The sequence below is a fragment of the Alnus glutinosa genome, chromosome 9 (genome assembly GCF_958979055.1).
Source record: "Alnus glutinosa chromosome 9, dhAlnGlut1.1, whole genome shotgun sequence".
In the NCBI taxonomy this organism is placed as follows: domain Eukaryota; kingdom Viridiplantae; phylum Streptophyta; class Magnoliopsida; order Fagales; family Betulaceae; genus Alnus; species Alnus glutinosa.
In genome coordinates, this window is record NC_084894.1 from 25908045 (window position 1) to 25926743 (window position 18699).

The following is an 18699-nucleotide window of genomic DNA, read 5'->3' on the forward strand; positions in this document are numbered from 1 at the left end:
CCTTTTCATCTTCATCTCCAGAAATGACTATAGCCGGCTATTTAATGACTATCAACAAATGAAGAGACATCAAGCTCTACACAGGAAAACAAGCGACTTTACTCTTTAAAGCCAGACTGGTGTGGAGGAGACATTGCCGACTTTAACTAGTGCGAGAGAATTGCCGAATGGATTGGAGGAGAGGCCTTAATACATCTGACGGTTGGTTTTTCAATCTATGTGAGAGTTCTTTAATTTATTATTAAAAGAAAAGATAAATCACTGTATTAACTTTTTTTTTCTTTTTTTTTTTGTTGGGAAAATCTTATGTTTCTGGCCTTACGGTGATTTAGAGTCTCTCAAAAGGGGAGTTAATGCATTTTCTTTTTTTTCCTTTCTTTAGTAAAATCGTTGTGCACTATAATTGGGACTTTTTTTTTTTGTTTTTTGTTTTTTTAACGACCCTCTTAATTTTTTTATATCAGAGCATCAATACTATATTTGGAATTTTTTTTGCTAGAGGCATTAGGCTTGGGGGCCTTTTTCTATTGGAGGCCTTAAGCGGTCGCTTAGTAGAAGAGCCGGCCATGACGCAGAAGTAAAGGGTATGAGCCCCACCTCAATGTGTCTTGTGTGAGTGTAGTTGTTGTGCAGAAGAAATACAAATATCACTTCTCATTAGCAAATAATTTGACGTATCAGCGTTGTGAGATATTAATTTTAAAATTAATAAAAAGTAATGATTTGATATAAAGTAAAACATATTTGTATAAAAAAACAATTGTATTATAGTAAATTTTTTATTTAAATAGTAATAAAAGTTATTAATATAATATAAAAAGTGAAAAAAATAAAAATATGTTGATGTTTGTTATTGAAAAATGTAAAAAATAAAAAATAAAATATAAAAAGTCTCTCTCCAACTACTCTGCACATTCGTGAGCGTTTCCAAACATAGCCAAAGTGTTACGAAAACTTCTCCACCAAGAATGCTACAGGTGGTAGACAAAAGTCATAAACATGATGCACCATGAAGTAAAGTGATGAAAATTTCTCTATGAAAAATGCTACAAGTGAGACAAAAGTCAATGAAAAATGCTAGAGTTTTTCTTAATATTTTTCTTTTTTATTTTATTTTATATTCATTTGAAAGATATAAATGTAATAAAAAAATTATATTTATGTTCTTCTAAATAGCATGAATATAATTTTTAAATTATTTTTATTATATGAATACCAAAAAAAAGCAGTAAAATTTTTTTTAGTATTCTCAAATTCAATTACTGGGCTTCTCCACGGAGAATTCTACAGGTGAGACAAAAGTCAAAAAGTTGGAGAGGACTTGTGAGGACTTGTGAAATGCTCTTAAAGTTGTCTATGACCGAAAAAAAAAGGCAATTTCGACCAGTTTTCCACGACGCCCAAAGCGTGGGTTTTTTCGAGCAATAACAGGGAAGGGGGAAGGAGGGAGGGGACGAAAGCGGGGATCGGATTTACTTGCATAGATATTTATAGCGCATTAGCGCTAGTCCGAGCTTAGTATGTTTCCTATGGCTTCCATAACCAGTACTGAAACATCTTCTTCTTCTTCTTTGCCTCGACCGAAGTACGAATATGATGTTTTTCTCAGTTTTAGAGGCAAAGACACCCGCAACAACTTTGCGGACCATCTGTACGCTGCTTTGGATCGGAAAGGAATTAAGACCTTTAGGGACGACGAAGAACTTGATAGAGGAAAATCCATTCGGCCAGAGCTCCTGAAAGCCATAGAAGAATCGAGGTTTGCCGTCACCATTCTCTCAAGAAACTATGCGTCGTCGACGTGGTGCTTAGATGAACTTGCAAAGATTGTTGAGTGCATGAAACAGACGAGGCTCACAGTTTTGCCTGTTTTCTACGGTGTGAATCCCTCTGACATACGCCAAGCTGGGAGGGGGAGTTTTGAGAAGGCCTTCGAACGTTTCAAGGAGAACAGAGAGAGGGTGCAAAGATGGATAGATGCTTTGAGAGAAGTCGCCGATTTATCCGGATGGCATTTACAGGACAGGTGACAATTTTCTTTCTTCTTCCGCTGAGAATTTTCTGATTTTGACTGCAAAAATGAGATATTTATGTCATACTTCTTTTCACGTATGCCAAATAAATTTATCTGCCATGCACTAGTTAGCTAATACGTATCAATTAGAGCGAAGTAACCAATCATATTATGTGTGTACAGGAAGAAGTTACAGAACTAAAATAAGAGCTAAAGCCAATGTCACAAACACACAACATTATATTTATAAACAAAGCGTATGCAGATTGCAATCTAACAAGAAGCCTAGAGATAACATAGGGCTCGTAGAGGTTATGAGCTCCAATTGAATTTGCGGTACTCTTAATTACCCGCATTCTTTCCCCTCCCCCTTGGGGGGTTTCAAAAGGAGACATTGATTCCACGATCTGGGATATGTTAAAATTTAAAATAGGAACTACACTTTGCCCCACCAATTATCACCCGATTTAATTACAATGTTTTCAAAACTTTAAAAAGTTGCAATTGACCTCAAATTACTTAGCGTTTTCACTTTACTTAGTCCCTTGTCGTTAGGATTTTTTTGTTCAATCCGATGGAAGATAGGTCATGTGCAATACACAGTAACCCCTATCAAATAAAAATTTCAAAGAAGACAAAAAACATATGATAGTGCATAATTATACTTTTACATTGACTTAGATTGATAAAACAGTGTATTAGTGGCCTGCATCCACAATGAAGAAAGCCCATATATTTTCATTCACTAAGATTGATAAAACAGTATTATGACCTTTATTTATAATGGAATTAATTTAAACAATCTGAAATAGAAAGTCAACTATCAATTTGTTATGTTATAGTTTGCATTTAAGTTTTAAATCAATACAAGTGATTACCTTAATTGCATGATTAAACTATGGTATATGTATAATGTGAAGAAGTAGTAAGTCTAATATATTCTATATAACTAACTATAATATAAGTATAATATATAACTATTGTTAATCATGTGTGATGTGATATGTGTGTTTATATATATACACTAACTATTAAACATTGTTATATTTTTATATACTAAGTATTAATAACTTAATATGTTAGTTGAACATACTAAATACCATTATCAAAATATTATAATTAACATGTAACACTCTATTTACGTAGCTAGTATACTATATGTGTATTTAGTGTGTGTGTGTATATATATATAAAGAAATATCGAATAACATATAGTTAATTACATTTACTTGATATATGTTAATTAGCTAGAAAATATGTTAGTTTATGAACTAACTAGTTAGTATGTTAACTAATACACACAAATATAATATTAAGTGACATATCTAACATATATTACTTAATAACTAATATACATGCTTAAATTTTTATAAATCATTTTTAGTTATATATATATATAGACACACACACACACACACACACAAGAGATATGAATGAATTAACGAGTCGGAGTAACGAGTCGGGCAACCAGTCCAGTAGAACTTTTAATTAGCTGAGCTCGTGAGCTCCTATCGAGTTTTGTCAAGCAAGTCGGATATGTATTACTTACTAATCGAGCGAATTTCTACAGTAACGAGTGAATTTCTACAGTATCGAGTTCGAGTTCGGATCGGGCTAAACCGAGCGGGTTGTTGAACGGACTGATTTATTTATATCCCTAATGTTTGGTTTAGCGTATTTTCTTGTTCATGTTTTTTTTTATAAATTTGTCTTTGCATTGTGTGCTTCAAGCTGTTCGTGCTTGAGGGTAATTATTAGAGTATGTTAGGGTTTAGAGTATATAGGTATTTTAATCATTCTAATATTTTTCAACCTATATAATAAAATATGTGAGGCTAAGTGAGGAGGAACAAGCCTCCATCTTCTCTCTAAACTTTTCATGCAAACTACTACACCTTCATTACCATATTCATGTGTGCAAGGTTTTGTTCCATCGACAAAACCAAGGAGGTCATGGCTCTTCAAGAATGGTAAAAACCAGGCAAGCCATAGTTAGTTCGATCAAGTTTGATCAAAACCACGTGTGAAATGTTGGAGGTGTAGCCATTGTCGCAAGACTCATGGCTATGATACCATAAAGGATTTAAAAGGAACTTCATAAAAGTGAACTGAATACAACAAAAGAAAGAAGAGAAGTTCAGGATTTTCTGCAGTAGATTTCTTGTATTCCAAAGTTATATTTCCATCAAGTAGGATCTCCTAGTTATGTTACAAGTATACACCTAATTATAGCTGTACAAAATTCAAAATACAAGCTAATTATGTAATAGTTTACCTAGATGAATCCCCATTGATGTTAATGAATTTGGAGCAGATGTTTCCTTCAATGAATCCCCAATTGATGGTGATGGATTTGGAGCAGATTTGATGGGATTTATTTGATTTTAGTCAGCCCTTCTATGGATGGGAAGCCCTTGAACACCCCTCAACATCCCCCCCCCCCCCCCCCCCCCCCTCTCCCCGCGGCTTCTCTTCCCCCTTCTGCAAAACGAAGCTAAAGACACATTTACTATGTTTTCCTTTTTTTGACAATCTGTCTCATAAAAAAGATTATTCGATCTCCTTAATTTGCAGGCCTGAGTCAACAATTATTGAAGAAATTCTTGGGAAGATACTTGGTCAATTGAATTCTATACCTCCATTTGTTTCCGATGATCTTGTTGGAATAGACTCTCGGGTAGAGGAACTGACGAATTTATATTTAGGAATAGGGGTGGATGATGTTCGCTTTGTAGGGATATGTGGTATGGGTGGAATTGGTAAAACAACTCTTGCACGTGCAGTTTACGAAAGAATTGCTTGTCAATTTGAAGCTAATTGCTTTCTTGCCAATGTTAGAGAAGAAGCAGGAAAATGTGGTCTTGTTGCTTTACAAAAACAACTTCTTTCCAATACTATCCAGACAAAAAGCAGTATTAATATATGGGATGTTTACAAGGGAGCTAATGTGATTAGAAACCGACTATGTTCTAAAAGAGTTCTTATCATTCTTGATGATGTGGATCAATGTGAACAATTACGTGCATTAGTAGAAAAGCGTTGCTGGTTTGGTCGAGGGAGCAGAATCATCATAACAACAAGAGATAAGCGTGTGTTGATTGAACACAATGTGGCTGAAGATGATATATACGAGGCTAAAAAATTGAATTACGATGAAGCACTCCAAGTCTTTAGTCGGAAAGCCTTCAAGGAAGACCACCCTGCTAAAGATTTTGTGGAGCTGTCCAAGAAGTTTTTAAATTACACTAAAGGCCTTCCTTTAGCCCTAGAAGTTTTGGGTTCATCCCTGTATCTTAGAAGTGTAGATGTATGGGAAAGTATGCTAAGTAAACTAAAGGAAATCCCTGATGAGAAAATCCACGATAAACTTCAAATAAGTTTTGATGGACTCCCAGAAGTAGAGAAAAAAATATTTTTAGATATTGCTTGTTTCTTCAAATGGGAGGACAAAAATCGTGTGGAAGATGTCCTAGAAAGTTGTGGTTACCACCCAAAAATCGGTATAGATAATCTGATTAATAAGTCACTTATAACCATCTTCGGAAAAAAATTGTGGTTGCATGATTTGTTAGAAGAAATGGGTCGGGAGATTGTTCGGCGTGAATCTTTTGAAGAGCCTGGCAGACGTAGTAGACTGTGGTTTTGGGAAGACATCCTTCATGTGCTGAAGAATAATACAGTAAGTGGCAAGTAAAGAATATAAGCTAGTATTTTTGCATATATTTTATGCACTTTTAGTTTTTAATATATCTTTCACTACACCAATTCTTTCTTCTTGGTTATATACTAGGGAACAGAAAGAGTTGAAGGCATAGCCCTAGACTCTGCTGATGCTCCAAAGGAAGGAATACAATTGAATGCTGAAGCCTTCTCGAAGCTACCAAACTTAAGATTTCTCAAAATTCATAATACTGTGCACCTTTGTCAAGGTCTTACTTATCTTCCTAACAAGTTGCGGGCTATTGATTGGCCTGGATATCCTTTAAAGTCTTTGCCAATGAGTTTCTCACCTGATAAACTCGTTGAACTCAATATGCCTTGTAGCTACATTAAAGAAATATGGAAGGGAAATAAGAAGGTAAGATCTTCACTTATGCAAGTGTGTTCTTTTGTTCCTTTTCAGATTAGTTGATGATTGCTTGAATTTGTTTTCCCTATGTTTATTGTTTTATCACAGAGTTTACCCAAGTTAAAAATCCTTGACCTTAGTGACTCTCCAAACTTGATCAAGACTCCAGACTTCACTGAAGCGCCAAATCTTGAGAAGCTGATTCTTTCTGGGTGTTTCAAGCTCAAGAAGTTTCCAGAAATTGTGGAAAACATGAAATGTTTGAAGAAACTTAAATTGGATTGCCCTGACATAAAAAAACTTCCATTATCAATTGGGCGTTTATGTGGCCTTACTATACTGGATCTAGGAAACTGCCACAGACTTTTGACTCTTCCAAGTGTCATTTGTAATTTGACCTCTCTCCAAAATCTCACTCTATACGGTTGCTCAAAACTTGATAAAATGCCAGAGGACCTTGGGAACTTGAAACGACTGAAAGTACTTAATGTTGGTAGAACGGCTATAAGACAAGTACCATCCTCCATTCAAAAATTGAAGAACCTTAAAGATTTATGCTTCGGTGGATGTAAAGGTCTTTTGGTGCATCCTACTTCATTCTTAGGTTTATGCCATTTGACAACATTAGATTTGAGTTATTGCGATTTACCGGATGGAGCAATTCCCAATGATCTCAGCAGCATGTCGTCGTTGCAAATTCTAGATTTACGTGGAAACAATATTGAGCACATACCTGAGAGCATCTCTCAACTTTCTAAGCTTAAAATAATTTTATTGAGAGATTGTAGCAGGTTTCGATCATTGCCAAAACTTCCACCAAATGTAGTATATGTACAGGCTGATGATAGAACCTCATTGAAAACGCTTTGTAAGGAAATGTTTGGACGGAATACAGAAGGACAACACCTGTCGGTCTCTCTCTCTCTCTCTCTCTCTCTCTCTCTCTCTCTCTCTCTCTCTCTCTCTCTCTCTCTCTCTCTCTCTCTCTCTCTCTCTCTCTACCTTTAACATTTTTTGTTTGGACTATTTTTGACAGGAAGTCATTCGTCATCTTTCCAAACTAAAGTCTGAGATGCGGGAAACACATTATAGGGAAACTGATGCACTGATATCAGTAAGATACCTCGAACTCTCTCTCTCTCTCATACCCATATCCCTTTTAACATTTTTTGTTTGGACTATTTTTGACAGGCAGTTATTCGCCATCTTTCCAGACTAAAGTCTGAGATGCGGGTAACACTTTTAAGTGGAATTGAGGCACTGATACCAATTCTCCTCTCGGTCTCTCTCTCTCTCTCTCCCTCTCTCTCTCTCTCTCTCTCACACACACACACACACATACTCGTCTACCTGACTACCTTTAACATTTTTTGTTTGGTCTATTTTTGACAGGTAGTCATTCGTTATCTTTCCAGACTTAAGTTTGCGATGCAGGAAGCACGTTCTGGGGAAATTGATGCACCGATTTCAGAAAGATACCTCGAAGTCTCTCTCTATCTCTCTCTCTCTCTCTCTCTCTCTTTTCTCTTCTCTCTCACATACCCATCTACCTTTAACATTTTTTTGTGTGGTCTATTTTTGACAGGCAATCATTCGTCATCTTTCCAGACTACAGTCTTGGATGCGGGAAACACGTCCTTGGGAAACTGATGCACTGATATCAGTAAGATACCTCAAACTCTCTCTCTCACACACACATACCCTTCTACATTTAACAATTTTTGTTTGGTGTGTTTTTGACAGGCAGTCATTCGTCATCTTTCCAGACTAAAGTCCAAGATGCCGGAAACACATTCTACGGAAACTGCACTGATATCAGTAAGATACTCGAACTCTCTCTCTCTCATACCCGTCTACCTTTAACATTTTTTGTTTGGTCTATTTTTGATAGGAGGCCATTCATGATCTTTCCACACTAAACTATGCGGCCTCTGCGGTGCGGGAAAAGCAATCTAGAGTAACTTTTATGTTAATTTACATACTAATTCGATTTGCTTGCAATACATTAGGGTTTTGGTCAAGTCTAAGGGCTATCAACAAATTTAAGAATTTTTTTTTAAGATTAATCATTGAATATTTAGGGTTCATATGTCAAAAAAAAAATTCATGGTTGATCATAAAGAGTTGTGATTGGTGCGCAACACAATTGCTCAACAATTGCACAACACAAGATATATGGGGTGGGACCCATGTGGTGGGTTCCACTCACACGAGTCTCTTGTTTCGTGGAAGTGCCATTTTTTGTTTAAGTGTTTGGACATTGTGTCATGCAAAAATATTTTTCGATCATAAAAAGAAGTAGTTAGATAAAAAGAACTAATTAGAGCTGTGCAAGAATTGTACAAATTTTTTTTTTTTTTTGAATGAATTGTGTAAGAAACCTTACTTTATATGTAGAGGTTGATGATTGTACCTCATTGGACACGCTTCCTATGGTAATTGTTGGATGGAGGAGAGAATGACACATTGTCTTGCTCTCTCTCTCTCTCTCTTTTTCTCTCTTACCTGTCTACCTTTAACATTTTTTGTTTGGTCTATTTTTGACCGATGAGGATTCCTTACAACTTCTTTAAAATTGTAAATTATCAAATTATATTAATTTAAGTCGTTTCATGTATCGAACATGTAAAATGTTACCTATTAAAAATGTGATATATTAACAATTAATGAGAATTGAATATATTTTTATCAGTTTCTTACACTTTATGTCGTAGAAAAACTTTGAGCAAAAAACCGTCTTTTGGTTTAGACTGTTTAGTAAAGAAGAAGTGTCAATTAAAAAATGAATAAAAAGCCTTTTTGAATTATTTTTTTTTTCCCCTCAGTAACATGTCATGTATATAATATTATTATGTAATATTTTTCATGTTGTTTGATGTAAATTTGTAAAGGATTTTAATCCCAATTTTGACATGCATTCATTCTACTGGGAAGGGCTTTCACTTCATAGACAACATCTGGTAAATGGTTGTTTGGTGAAATTTATATTTGAATGATAGCAAGAGTCCGGTGATTAATGTGATATTAAGTATAAAAAAGTTTTAAATTGTTTTATAGAAAAGTGAATGATTGATGTGATATAAAAAATGAAAAAAATAAAAATAAAAATAAAACTGTTTTATAGTTGACTTTTTTTTTAGAGATATAAAAAAAATAAAAAAACAAAGAAAGGAAAAGAAAAAATGGTTACCAAACTCAGCCTCTCTCTCTCTCTCCTCACACATATGACATAGCCGTCTGCCTTTAACATTTTTTCGTTTGGTCTATTTTTGACAGAAGCCAGTCATGAATCCATATTGATCTTTCCACACTTTCTATGCGGCCTCTGCGGTGTGGAAAGCTCAAAAAGCACGATCTAGAGAAACCGTTATCTTTAGAAGATAAATTAGTTATCATTACGTTGTCTATATTATATAGTTGTTTTTTAACTTATTTTATAAGAACTAGCCTATAACCCAGGCTTTGCGCGGTTTTTTTTTTTTTAATTTTAATTTACTTGAAAAGTCTGTAAACAATTATTAGTAACCAATTTCTTGGCAATACTAGTTTTAAGTGTTTTATAAAAAGGAAAGATAAAATGAAGTTAAATCCTGGTCATTGAAAATACTAGAGCATCAATGTTGATATTGACGAAATTTGCTAACAGTTGTAAATGCAAGTAAAGTGACGAAGCAAAATTAGAGTAGATATAACCTGATCGTTGAGGATACAAAGGAGTATTAAGAATGATAGGAAGATGACAGATCTCTCTTATAAAGAGATAGTCCAATTTTGTTGCACACAGGCTTGCAAAAGCGACAATAAAACAAGTCATGAATTGTGAAGTTGTATTCGATAATTGTAATTGTATTATGTATGAAGTTTCGAAAATTCAAAATTTTTAGAGCTTTGGCTCTAGTTTTCTCGGTATCAATGAAGATTAATAAAATTTTCAAAAAAAAAAAAAAAACTATTAAATCTATTCTTTAATCATATGAACCCATTAATATGGAATTCTATTTATGTATGTTGGGAATTAGGCCGACAGGGTTAAACGGCCCGCAAGAACCTCATAACCAGCCTATAAGCCATTAGTAGGTACAAATAATACATCCCCACAGTAACAGAATGCACGCCATATCCAATCTCACAATTGGGTTGAAACGTGTGTCCAAACAGTTACATGGGAAATGTTATAAAAGAGATGTTCAGGGTAGGTAAAAATAGACTTTTGGCCTAAAGCTCAAAATTCAGATTTAACGCATTTTTAGTTTTTTTTTTTTTTTTTTTTAAATACTTATGGACTTAAAGCATTAGAAGTCTCCTACCAACAGGCTTTTGTGCTTATATCTTTATCTTTTGTAGGTGCAAATTGATTCGGCATTCAGTACTTGGAAATTGTTGTAACAATGGGGTGTTTGGTAACTATTGTTAAGTTGATTTTTTTTTTTAAATTGATTGGTTTTGGGGAAAACAAAAATAAAGGAGGGGATGGGGTGTATGTTACCATACACCCTTGTAATTGTAATATTCAACTACGTTTTTCTTTTTGACACATTCCTTTAAACCTTATTTTATCTATTTTCCTTCTGTCAAATTTCTTGGCTCCTTCCTTATGTTCTTTCCTCGTCTTTCTTTCATATATACGAAACTTCCTTCAAATTTCAGTAGACTCGATCTTTGTCTATGAAGATCTTGTCAAAATTAATTATTATTTGCATTACTCAATTGGGAGATGTGTAAGTGAGAGTGAATATATATATAGGGGTGGGCATGGGTCGCGGCGAGCTGGGTTTTGGCCATTTTGGTACTTGGACCCGCAGACTCGGGAGGGATGGAATCGGGAGTTCGCACTTCGCAGGGAGGGAATGAGTTGTGTTATACTTCCTGCTTGCCACAGTTGAGTGGGCCGGAAGCCAGAAAGACAGATCAGTTCGTTTGCAATATATTTTGGAAGAAAAGCAACAGAAAGTTGGGATTTCAATAACAAGAGGAGAACAATTGGTTGTTTTCAGATGACAAAGTATTCGCCAGCGATAGGGTGAAAAAGCCCTTGAACAAAAGGAAGAGAGAAAGATAGGCAAAGGATCCGAAGAAGAAAAGGAAGAAGACCCTATTGACGGACGGGCTCTTCCTTAGAATGACGAAGGGAGGTACTCAATCAGGGGGTTAAGCGGCGCAGGGATTGGGACTAACAAAAATGAAGAAAGAAGTGAGGGGCAGAGGGGGTTAGGGCTTTTTTAGGTCTTTTAGATTTAGATGGGGCGGGTTGGGTATCCGGGTTTTAAAAATTGTATACCCACAACCCAACCCGCCCCGCACGGTTTTGCCAGATTTGGACCCGGACCCGGACCCGTGATTTTCAACTTGAAATCTAGTCTTCACTGGTCGAAGCGGGGCGAGGCAGGTTTGGGCGGGTTTTGCCCACCCCTATATCTATATATATATATATATATATATATATATATATATATATATATATATATATATATATATATATATATGCTTTCTTATGAGACTTGAAAAAGCTACACATAAATTATGAGTAATATTATATACCATATTTTGATCTCACTTTGATGATGTGGCACTATTAATCAACTATTGATTTTATTTTTTAATAATGACCGATCCAAAGACTACTTTGAATTATCTTTCAAATTCAATTTCAGCTTAACAAATTTTTCTCTATATATTAACTAAAAAAAAAAAAAATTTACATGTTAACTATTTACTTTTTGAAAGCACTTACATTTCGCCTTCAATTTTAGCTATTTACATATTATTACTATTCCATTTAAAAAAAAAAAAATTTCTCGAGAATTTTTTTATTCTTTATTTTTTATTGAGATGAGAGAATGATAGGATGTATATTACTTTTGGTGACTATTGAGCAATGTAATGAGAGGGCCTAGATATTGATAGGTCTACAAAACAAATATATTCATATTCTCGTGGTTTGATCATTGATGAGTGATAAATATTATATATTTAGATCCTTTAATTTATATTTACTAAATATTTAATTTTATTATTTTTTGAAATTTTTAGTTAATTTTGATGTTTTAGTGTTTTGCATGTCATTGAAGAAAAACGACAGTATTTGCAAGTGGAATGGGAGGCGCCAGTGAAGAGCAGTTTACGCGTGCGGCACAATTTGGAAGAGAACATTTTGTCTTAACCTATTAAACTAAGTGGCGCCAGAGGAGGAGAATTTTTTTGTACGCGTGCGTCATTGATCATACAAGTTTTCTCAAGGAAAGTGCAGCAGCTCTTCACTTGATTTCTTTCCACAAAAGGAACCGACCATGCAAGTGAACTGGCGGGAAAAGGAGACAACCGATTTCTCTCCATACCTGCAGCACCGAATAAAAAAAAAAAAACACATGATTTCTTTCCTTAAGAGATCGAGCTGAAGCTGTGACGACTCATTTTTTATTTTTATTTTTTATATAAAATGCAAACGAGTCATCGCAGTGACACGACTACGTGTCGCTTTGTCAACATAGGCACATGCCCATACATGCACCTGATATACAGAATTACATCTACAGCGGAATAAATCATAATAAATTTAAACATAGCGGGAAAGCATAACTATAAATAAACTTGTTAACTATACAAAAGTGAGCCATAACACAAGTCTATCTGTTTAAAGTTTAACTACATATAACTATTACAAAAGAATGGCTTAAACAAACTAATAGGTGACACATACATCACAAACCATATACAAAAGCACCCAAAAATAAGGACACCATAGTCCTAACCCACTAGGACTGTCGCTACGGGCTTCAATCGTAGTAACCCAAATAGTGTGCTATCGGATCATCGTCCGCCTCAGGGGTACTTGCAATCACAGGAATATCATCTACACGGTTGTGGTGGTGTCCACATCCGCATAGGTGAAATGATGAGTTCACCGCCTTAGTATGAAACACACTAAGACCTCAGTGGTATAAGACTAACTGAGTTTTTGCAAAGAACCAACCTTTATTTTATTTTTAGTCGTGCGAGCACTATATTAGTCACAATTTACCAATAGCTAATGCAGCAAACACCAACTATTCAGAAAACATTTAAAACATACTATATAGCTGTGAACATATGTAGAAGTTTCAGTCATCCTTCTTTGGAAGATTATACATATATACCCCTTTATAATAACACTTTTTAACGGAGGCTCAGACATATGTGCACACGATCACTCCATCACAGATATCGCGTATACACATAAGTCTTAAGCAAAGAACATGGCATCTTACTCTTTTATACTAGGATAACATCCTTCAACAAAACACTCGCAACACCATCTCTAATCGTATTTCAGTTTCGTGCCTTGAACGTCAGTAGATCATGAGAGCGCTAGAGTTAAACTCAATCATGCTAACACATCTTTCTTGAAGAACAATAACAGTCAACCTTCCTAATTATAGACATGCCATTACTCGCATCTGGGGAGTTATGTATCCATGTATTTTCAAGTTCAATATATAACATCTTAACACATGTGACTATTCGATAGAAATATAGATAAGCTCTTTTTCATTAAGACTCTTATGCATACTAATACGTCTAGCAAAAGCTACTCATAACATAAAAACATTACTCATAAAACAATGTTATACATGATATGCATGAATTGGGGCTAATATTGCTGCTGATACTGTTATCCTGCTGATACTGTTATGCTGTTGATACTGCTGATACTGTTATTCGTTCATTCTCTATCCTGTCAATATTTTGTGCATGCCTTTTTATTTCTATCTTTCGTTCTCTCCTCTCATATGCTAAAGCAAGCTCCTCTCTACTCTCTCTCTCTTTACACAAAGAAGGCAGCCGAGCCCCTCAACTGCCGCTACACCGTACTGCGCACCTCAGCCCCTTTGATTGCTCTGCCATCGACTGCTCCTGTGACTTCAACAAGGAGTTCAAGTTTGGATTGTTTTCTCTCTCTATGTTATATTATGTGAATAGAGATTGAACATACGTTTTAGAGAATGAGCACATTATATTATCTTTCGAAAAGATGAAATGTTTTGGAGTTAAACCGTTTTAGAGAATGGTTTGAGGTTTTGTCAAACAAATCCTAAGCATTCCTAGTAGGCTCTCTACATTTGGCTTTATTCTAAGAACAATATTAGGGGTACTAAATTTTTTACCAAGAGATGAGCACTAAGATGATGTAAAATTTATTTATTGAAAATGATCCAAACAATTAATAAAAAAAATGCTATGGGTACTAATAAATAAGATCCACATCATCTTAGTAACCATCACTTAATTAAAGATTTAGTACATATAGTATTTCTCTTACTCTATGAATTTAAATTTCAATAAAATATCATGTCAATCACCATTTATAATCGCTTTAATAAAGCATGCTAACACTAAAACGTTTTGGTGTCCCATTGTACCACAACAGCGACTTAAAAACTAGTACTTCGAGAACTAACGATTTGTAATTTAGGCCAACTACATAGTCCGATTTTGCATTTACTCCTATAAATTCATATCATTACGATTCAATGAATCAATTTCGGTCCATGTTGTATAGCTAATAATTCATATATTTCATAACTAACCCTGTCTTAAAAAAATATATATATTCTAGAGATTATTGATTACAAGAATAAACTCTTGAGATGATGTGGGGCTTCATCACGTTATCTTGAAGGGTGATTTGCTGACAGTTGTAACTGCAAGTAAAGCGGCAGAGCAAAATTGGAGTTGATATAACCAGATTGCTGAGGATACAAAAGGAATATAAAAATGATAGGAAGATGACATATCTCTCATATAAAGAGATAGTCCAATTTTGCTACACACACGCCTGCAAAAGCAACAATAAAACGAAGTCATGAATTGTGAAATTGTATCCAAAAATTCCAATTTGTATGTATGAAGTTCCAAAAATTCCAAATTTTTAGAGCTTTGGCTCTAGTTTTCTTGGTATCAATGAAGATTAATAAAATTTACGAAAAAAAAAAAAACCCATTAAATTTATTATTTATATGAACCTCTTAATATGGAATTTTGTTTATGTATGTTGGGAATTGGGCCAACAGGGTTATACGGCCCACTAGAATCTCATAACCAGCCCATAAGCCCATTAGTAGGTACAAATAATCCAGCCCGGCAAGAGAATGCGCACCATGTCCAATCTCATGATTGGGTTGAAACGTCTACGAAAGCAGTTATATGAAAAATGTTATAAAAGAGATGTTTAGGGTACGTAGGCAAAAATGGACTCTTTGGACCTAACTCAAAACTCTGATTTAACATATTTATAATTTTTTTAAAAAATATATATATATATATACTGATTTTTTTTTTTTAACCCATTCCTTTAAACCTTGGTTTAATATCTATTTTCCTTCCGTCTAATTCTTCCGACTCCTTCCTTGTGTTCTTTCTTTGTCTTTCTTTTATACATACGAAACTTCCTTCAAATTTCAGTAGACTCTTTTTTTATGAAGATCTTGTCAAAATTAATTATTATTATTTAAATTACTCGTTTGGGAGATGTGTAAGTGAGAGTGAATATATATGCTTTATAATGGGACTTGAAAAGCCCACACATAAATTAAGAGTAATGTTAATATTGAGAAAAGAGTTACAAGCACTTAAAAAATAAGAGTTAAAAAAATAAAAATTAAATTTAGTATTGTTAATAAAGAAGTAGAAAAGATTTGTAATGTTTAAGTTATTTCTTTATAAATAGAGTTTTGCATACAATTAAATAAATCAAGAAAAAAAAAATGTAGTCAAGAAAAATCTTTAATGTGTAAACGTAAGTCATAGATTAAACCCACCATAATTCTCTATCTCTCTTTTTTGTTTTCAACTTTTTGAGATTATGGCCCCGTTTAGTAATCTCCTTCCCCTGTGGGAGAATTTTTTTGTTGAGTGAGAATAAAAAGTGATTGATGTAATATAAAATATAAATAATTTATATGAAAAAATGAAAAAAAATTTGTATTGTAGTGAATTTTTTTATTTAAATAATAATAAAAAAATTATTGATGTGATATAAAAAATAAAAAAAAAAGTTAAGAATATTTTGAATTAATATTTTTTTGAGAGAGGTAAAAATAAGGAAAAGGAAAAAGAGGGAGAGTTATTAAAAAAAATGTGAAATTATCCCATCAATTCTTAAATTTTTTATTTTTTAATAATAACTATCCAAAGAGTACCTCCCTATTTTAAGTCAGTCCTTCCCATAAAAATGTCAGGACCCGTAGTCACCGAAAAAATTCGAGCTCGTCTATACGGAGGACGAGGGTCAGACCCTCGTCCGACCCTCGTCCTACGTGTCAAATTATTTATTCTTTTTTTATTATTTAATTAAAAAAAAAAAGAAGAAGGAAAAAATCTACTGAAAATGAGTCTTCACCTTTTCTTCCCCCCATTTTCATCAACCTCATCCCCAAATTTCAAAATCCCCTCAAAACGCACCCCCATCTCCACCACGCACGCTCACCGTAGTTCGCCGACTAGTAGCGCCGAAAAGCTGATTTCATTTTCCCCCAGTCAGCTTGTCACCCAAAAATCCTCCCTCCATGCTCCATCTCCATCTTCCCTCTACCCACCGCCGACCCAACCGCCTAGCACTGGTGACACAGCAACCACCATATCCGGCGACCTCCTTTAAGCTTTTCACCCAAAAATCCCTCCCTCCATCTCCATCTCTTCCCTCTTCCCCCCCACCCACCGTTGACCCCGCTGAGCACCGGTGACACAACAACCCCTCCCTCCATCTCCAAAACCTGCATCACGCATTCACACGTGGCTTCTCTCCCATTTCTTTCCCCATTTCAAAATCTCCCAAATTTCAAAATCCCCTCAATCCTCACCCCCATCTTCGGACCACTGCAGTCGCCGCCCTTCGTAGCTCGCCGCCGACCAACTTCTGTCTCACTCTCTACAGTCAGTTTCTTTCTCTCTCTGACTTATCCATGGGTTTTTCTTGATTTCTCGGTATGGGTTGGTGTTAATCTTGAGTTTTGAAGGAATATTGGCAATGGGTCTTGAAGGAAAATGAGATAGTATGCGTTTTTTTGTGGGTTTTTATTTTTTATGATTGTTATTGATGAAAGGCTAGGCTTTTAAATCTCTCAGTCTGTTTCTTGAGTGCTCTTAGATTATAGAGTTTTGTGGGTATTAATTTGCTGCCAAGAAAAAAGAAACGCCGGAGAATCACATGAAATAATTTCCAACAAATTTGGTTTCAATGCAAAAGTGGTAACGCCGGAGAACCACATGAAATAATTTCCAACAAATTTGGTTTCAATAGATTACTGTAGGAGAGTGTTTGATGGAATGTGGAGTAAAGATTTGACGTCATGGAATACCATGCTGACAGGGTATGCAGTTAATGGGTGTATACAAGATGCTATGGAGGTTTTGTATGAGATGGTTGAGTCTGGCATTAAACCGGATGCAGTAACCTTTATTGCCTTACTATCCGGTTGTAGCCATGCAGGGCTTACTGATGAGGGACAAAGATTGTTCAAAAAAATGAAGAAGGTTTATTGGGTGTCACCGACTCTAGAGCATTATGCTTGTTTAGTGGATATGTTGGGTAGAGCTGGGAGGATAAAAGAGGCACTAGAGGTAGTGAAATTCATGCCTATGAGGCCGAGTGGGAGCATTTGGGGATCATTACTCATGATCAATTCATGCCGGCTGTATGGCAATGTTTCTGTTGGAGAGGTTATTGCAGAGCAATTGTTTAAGCTTGAACCTAGCAATCCTGGGAATGAAGAAGGATGCAGGGTGCAGTTGGATCCAAATAAAACATAGAATTCACACTTTCGTGGCAGGAGGAGGTTTTGAATTTCGTAATTCTGCTGAGTATAAGAAGGTTTGGAATGAACTCATGGATGCTATGGAAGAAATTGGATATGTCCCTAAAACAGATGTTGTACTTCATGATGTAAATGAAGAAATAAAAGCAATGTGGGTTTGTGGGCATAGTGAACGACTAGCAACTGTATTTGCACTAATTCACACTGAGATAATGATTCCTATGTTTTTTTTTTTTTCCTAAAACGAACAAAAATTTGAAGAACAATTGAAATTTGGTAAGGCTCATACATGAATTATTATTATATCAAAATAATACATGAAATGTCCAATACTAAATATATCAAAATTTCACTGGTTACTATAAACATTCTAATCAGATTATCAGGACATAAAGGAGGCAAAGAAACTCTTCTACATTGGGAATCCAACAATAATCTAAGCTGCCTGTAATGAATCTCAAAGGAAGAGTTCCATTTCTCCAGGAATTCAATTGCCTTCGAACGCAAAACAGATGCAACAGCTGGTGGAGTATGGAGAGACATATTTCTTCTGAACCCGATACTCAAACTCAGTAACTAATTGATGTTCTCAACAAGGATGGTTTTGAAAACCTTTGACCGCATGAAGAGTTCATCAATTACGAGAAGTGTGAGATACCTTACCTGCAACAAATTATGTCGAGATCAAATCAATGTTCACCAAAGCCTTCTTTCTCTTGAAACAACAGCAATATTGCAAACAAAAGACTATGTACTACTTGGGTAAACAAAAACAAAAACAAAACGGCACATTTAATTGAGAATTTTGAATGAAAGGTCAGCAGAGA

The 18699-nt window shown here is 35.0% G+C and overlaps 1 protein-coding gene across 1 annotated transcript; it reads left to right on the forward strand.

Moving 5' to 3' along the window:
• Window positions 1-1505: 1505 nt before the first annotated feature.
• LOC133877918 (disease resistance protein RPV1-like) lies at window positions 1506-8418 on the forward strand. Its single transcript, XM_062316375.1, has 10 exons — window positions 1506-2026; window positions 4589-5693; window positions 5805-6092; window positions 6192-6995; window positions 7120-7197; window positions 7275-7364; window positions 7476-7568; window positions 7669-7746; window positions 7827-7901; window positions 7975-8418. Exons 1-10 carry the CDS (start codon window positions 1521-1523, stop codon window positions 8383-8385), a joined length of 3528 nt encoding a protein of 1175 aa, XP_062172359.1. The 5' UTR covers window positions 1506-1520; the 3' UTR covers window positions 8386-8418.
• The last annotated feature ends 10281 nt before the right edge of the window (window positions 8419-18699 follow it).

Excerpts from the sequence above, each read along its gene's own strand:
- LOC133877918 (XM_062316375.1), top strand. The coding sequence starts at position 1,521 with ATGTTTCCTATGGCTTCCATAACCAGTACTGAAACATCTTCTTCTTCT. Across the intron at positions 6,996-7,119 it reads CAGAAGGACAACACCTGTCG|GAAGTCATTCGTCATCTTTC; the intron begins GTCTCTCTCTCT and ends TATTTTTGACAG. Across the intron at positions 7,365-7,475 it reads TGATACCAATTCTCCTCTCG|GTAGTCATTCGTTATCTTTC; the intron begins GTCTCTCTCTCT and ends TATTTTTGACAG.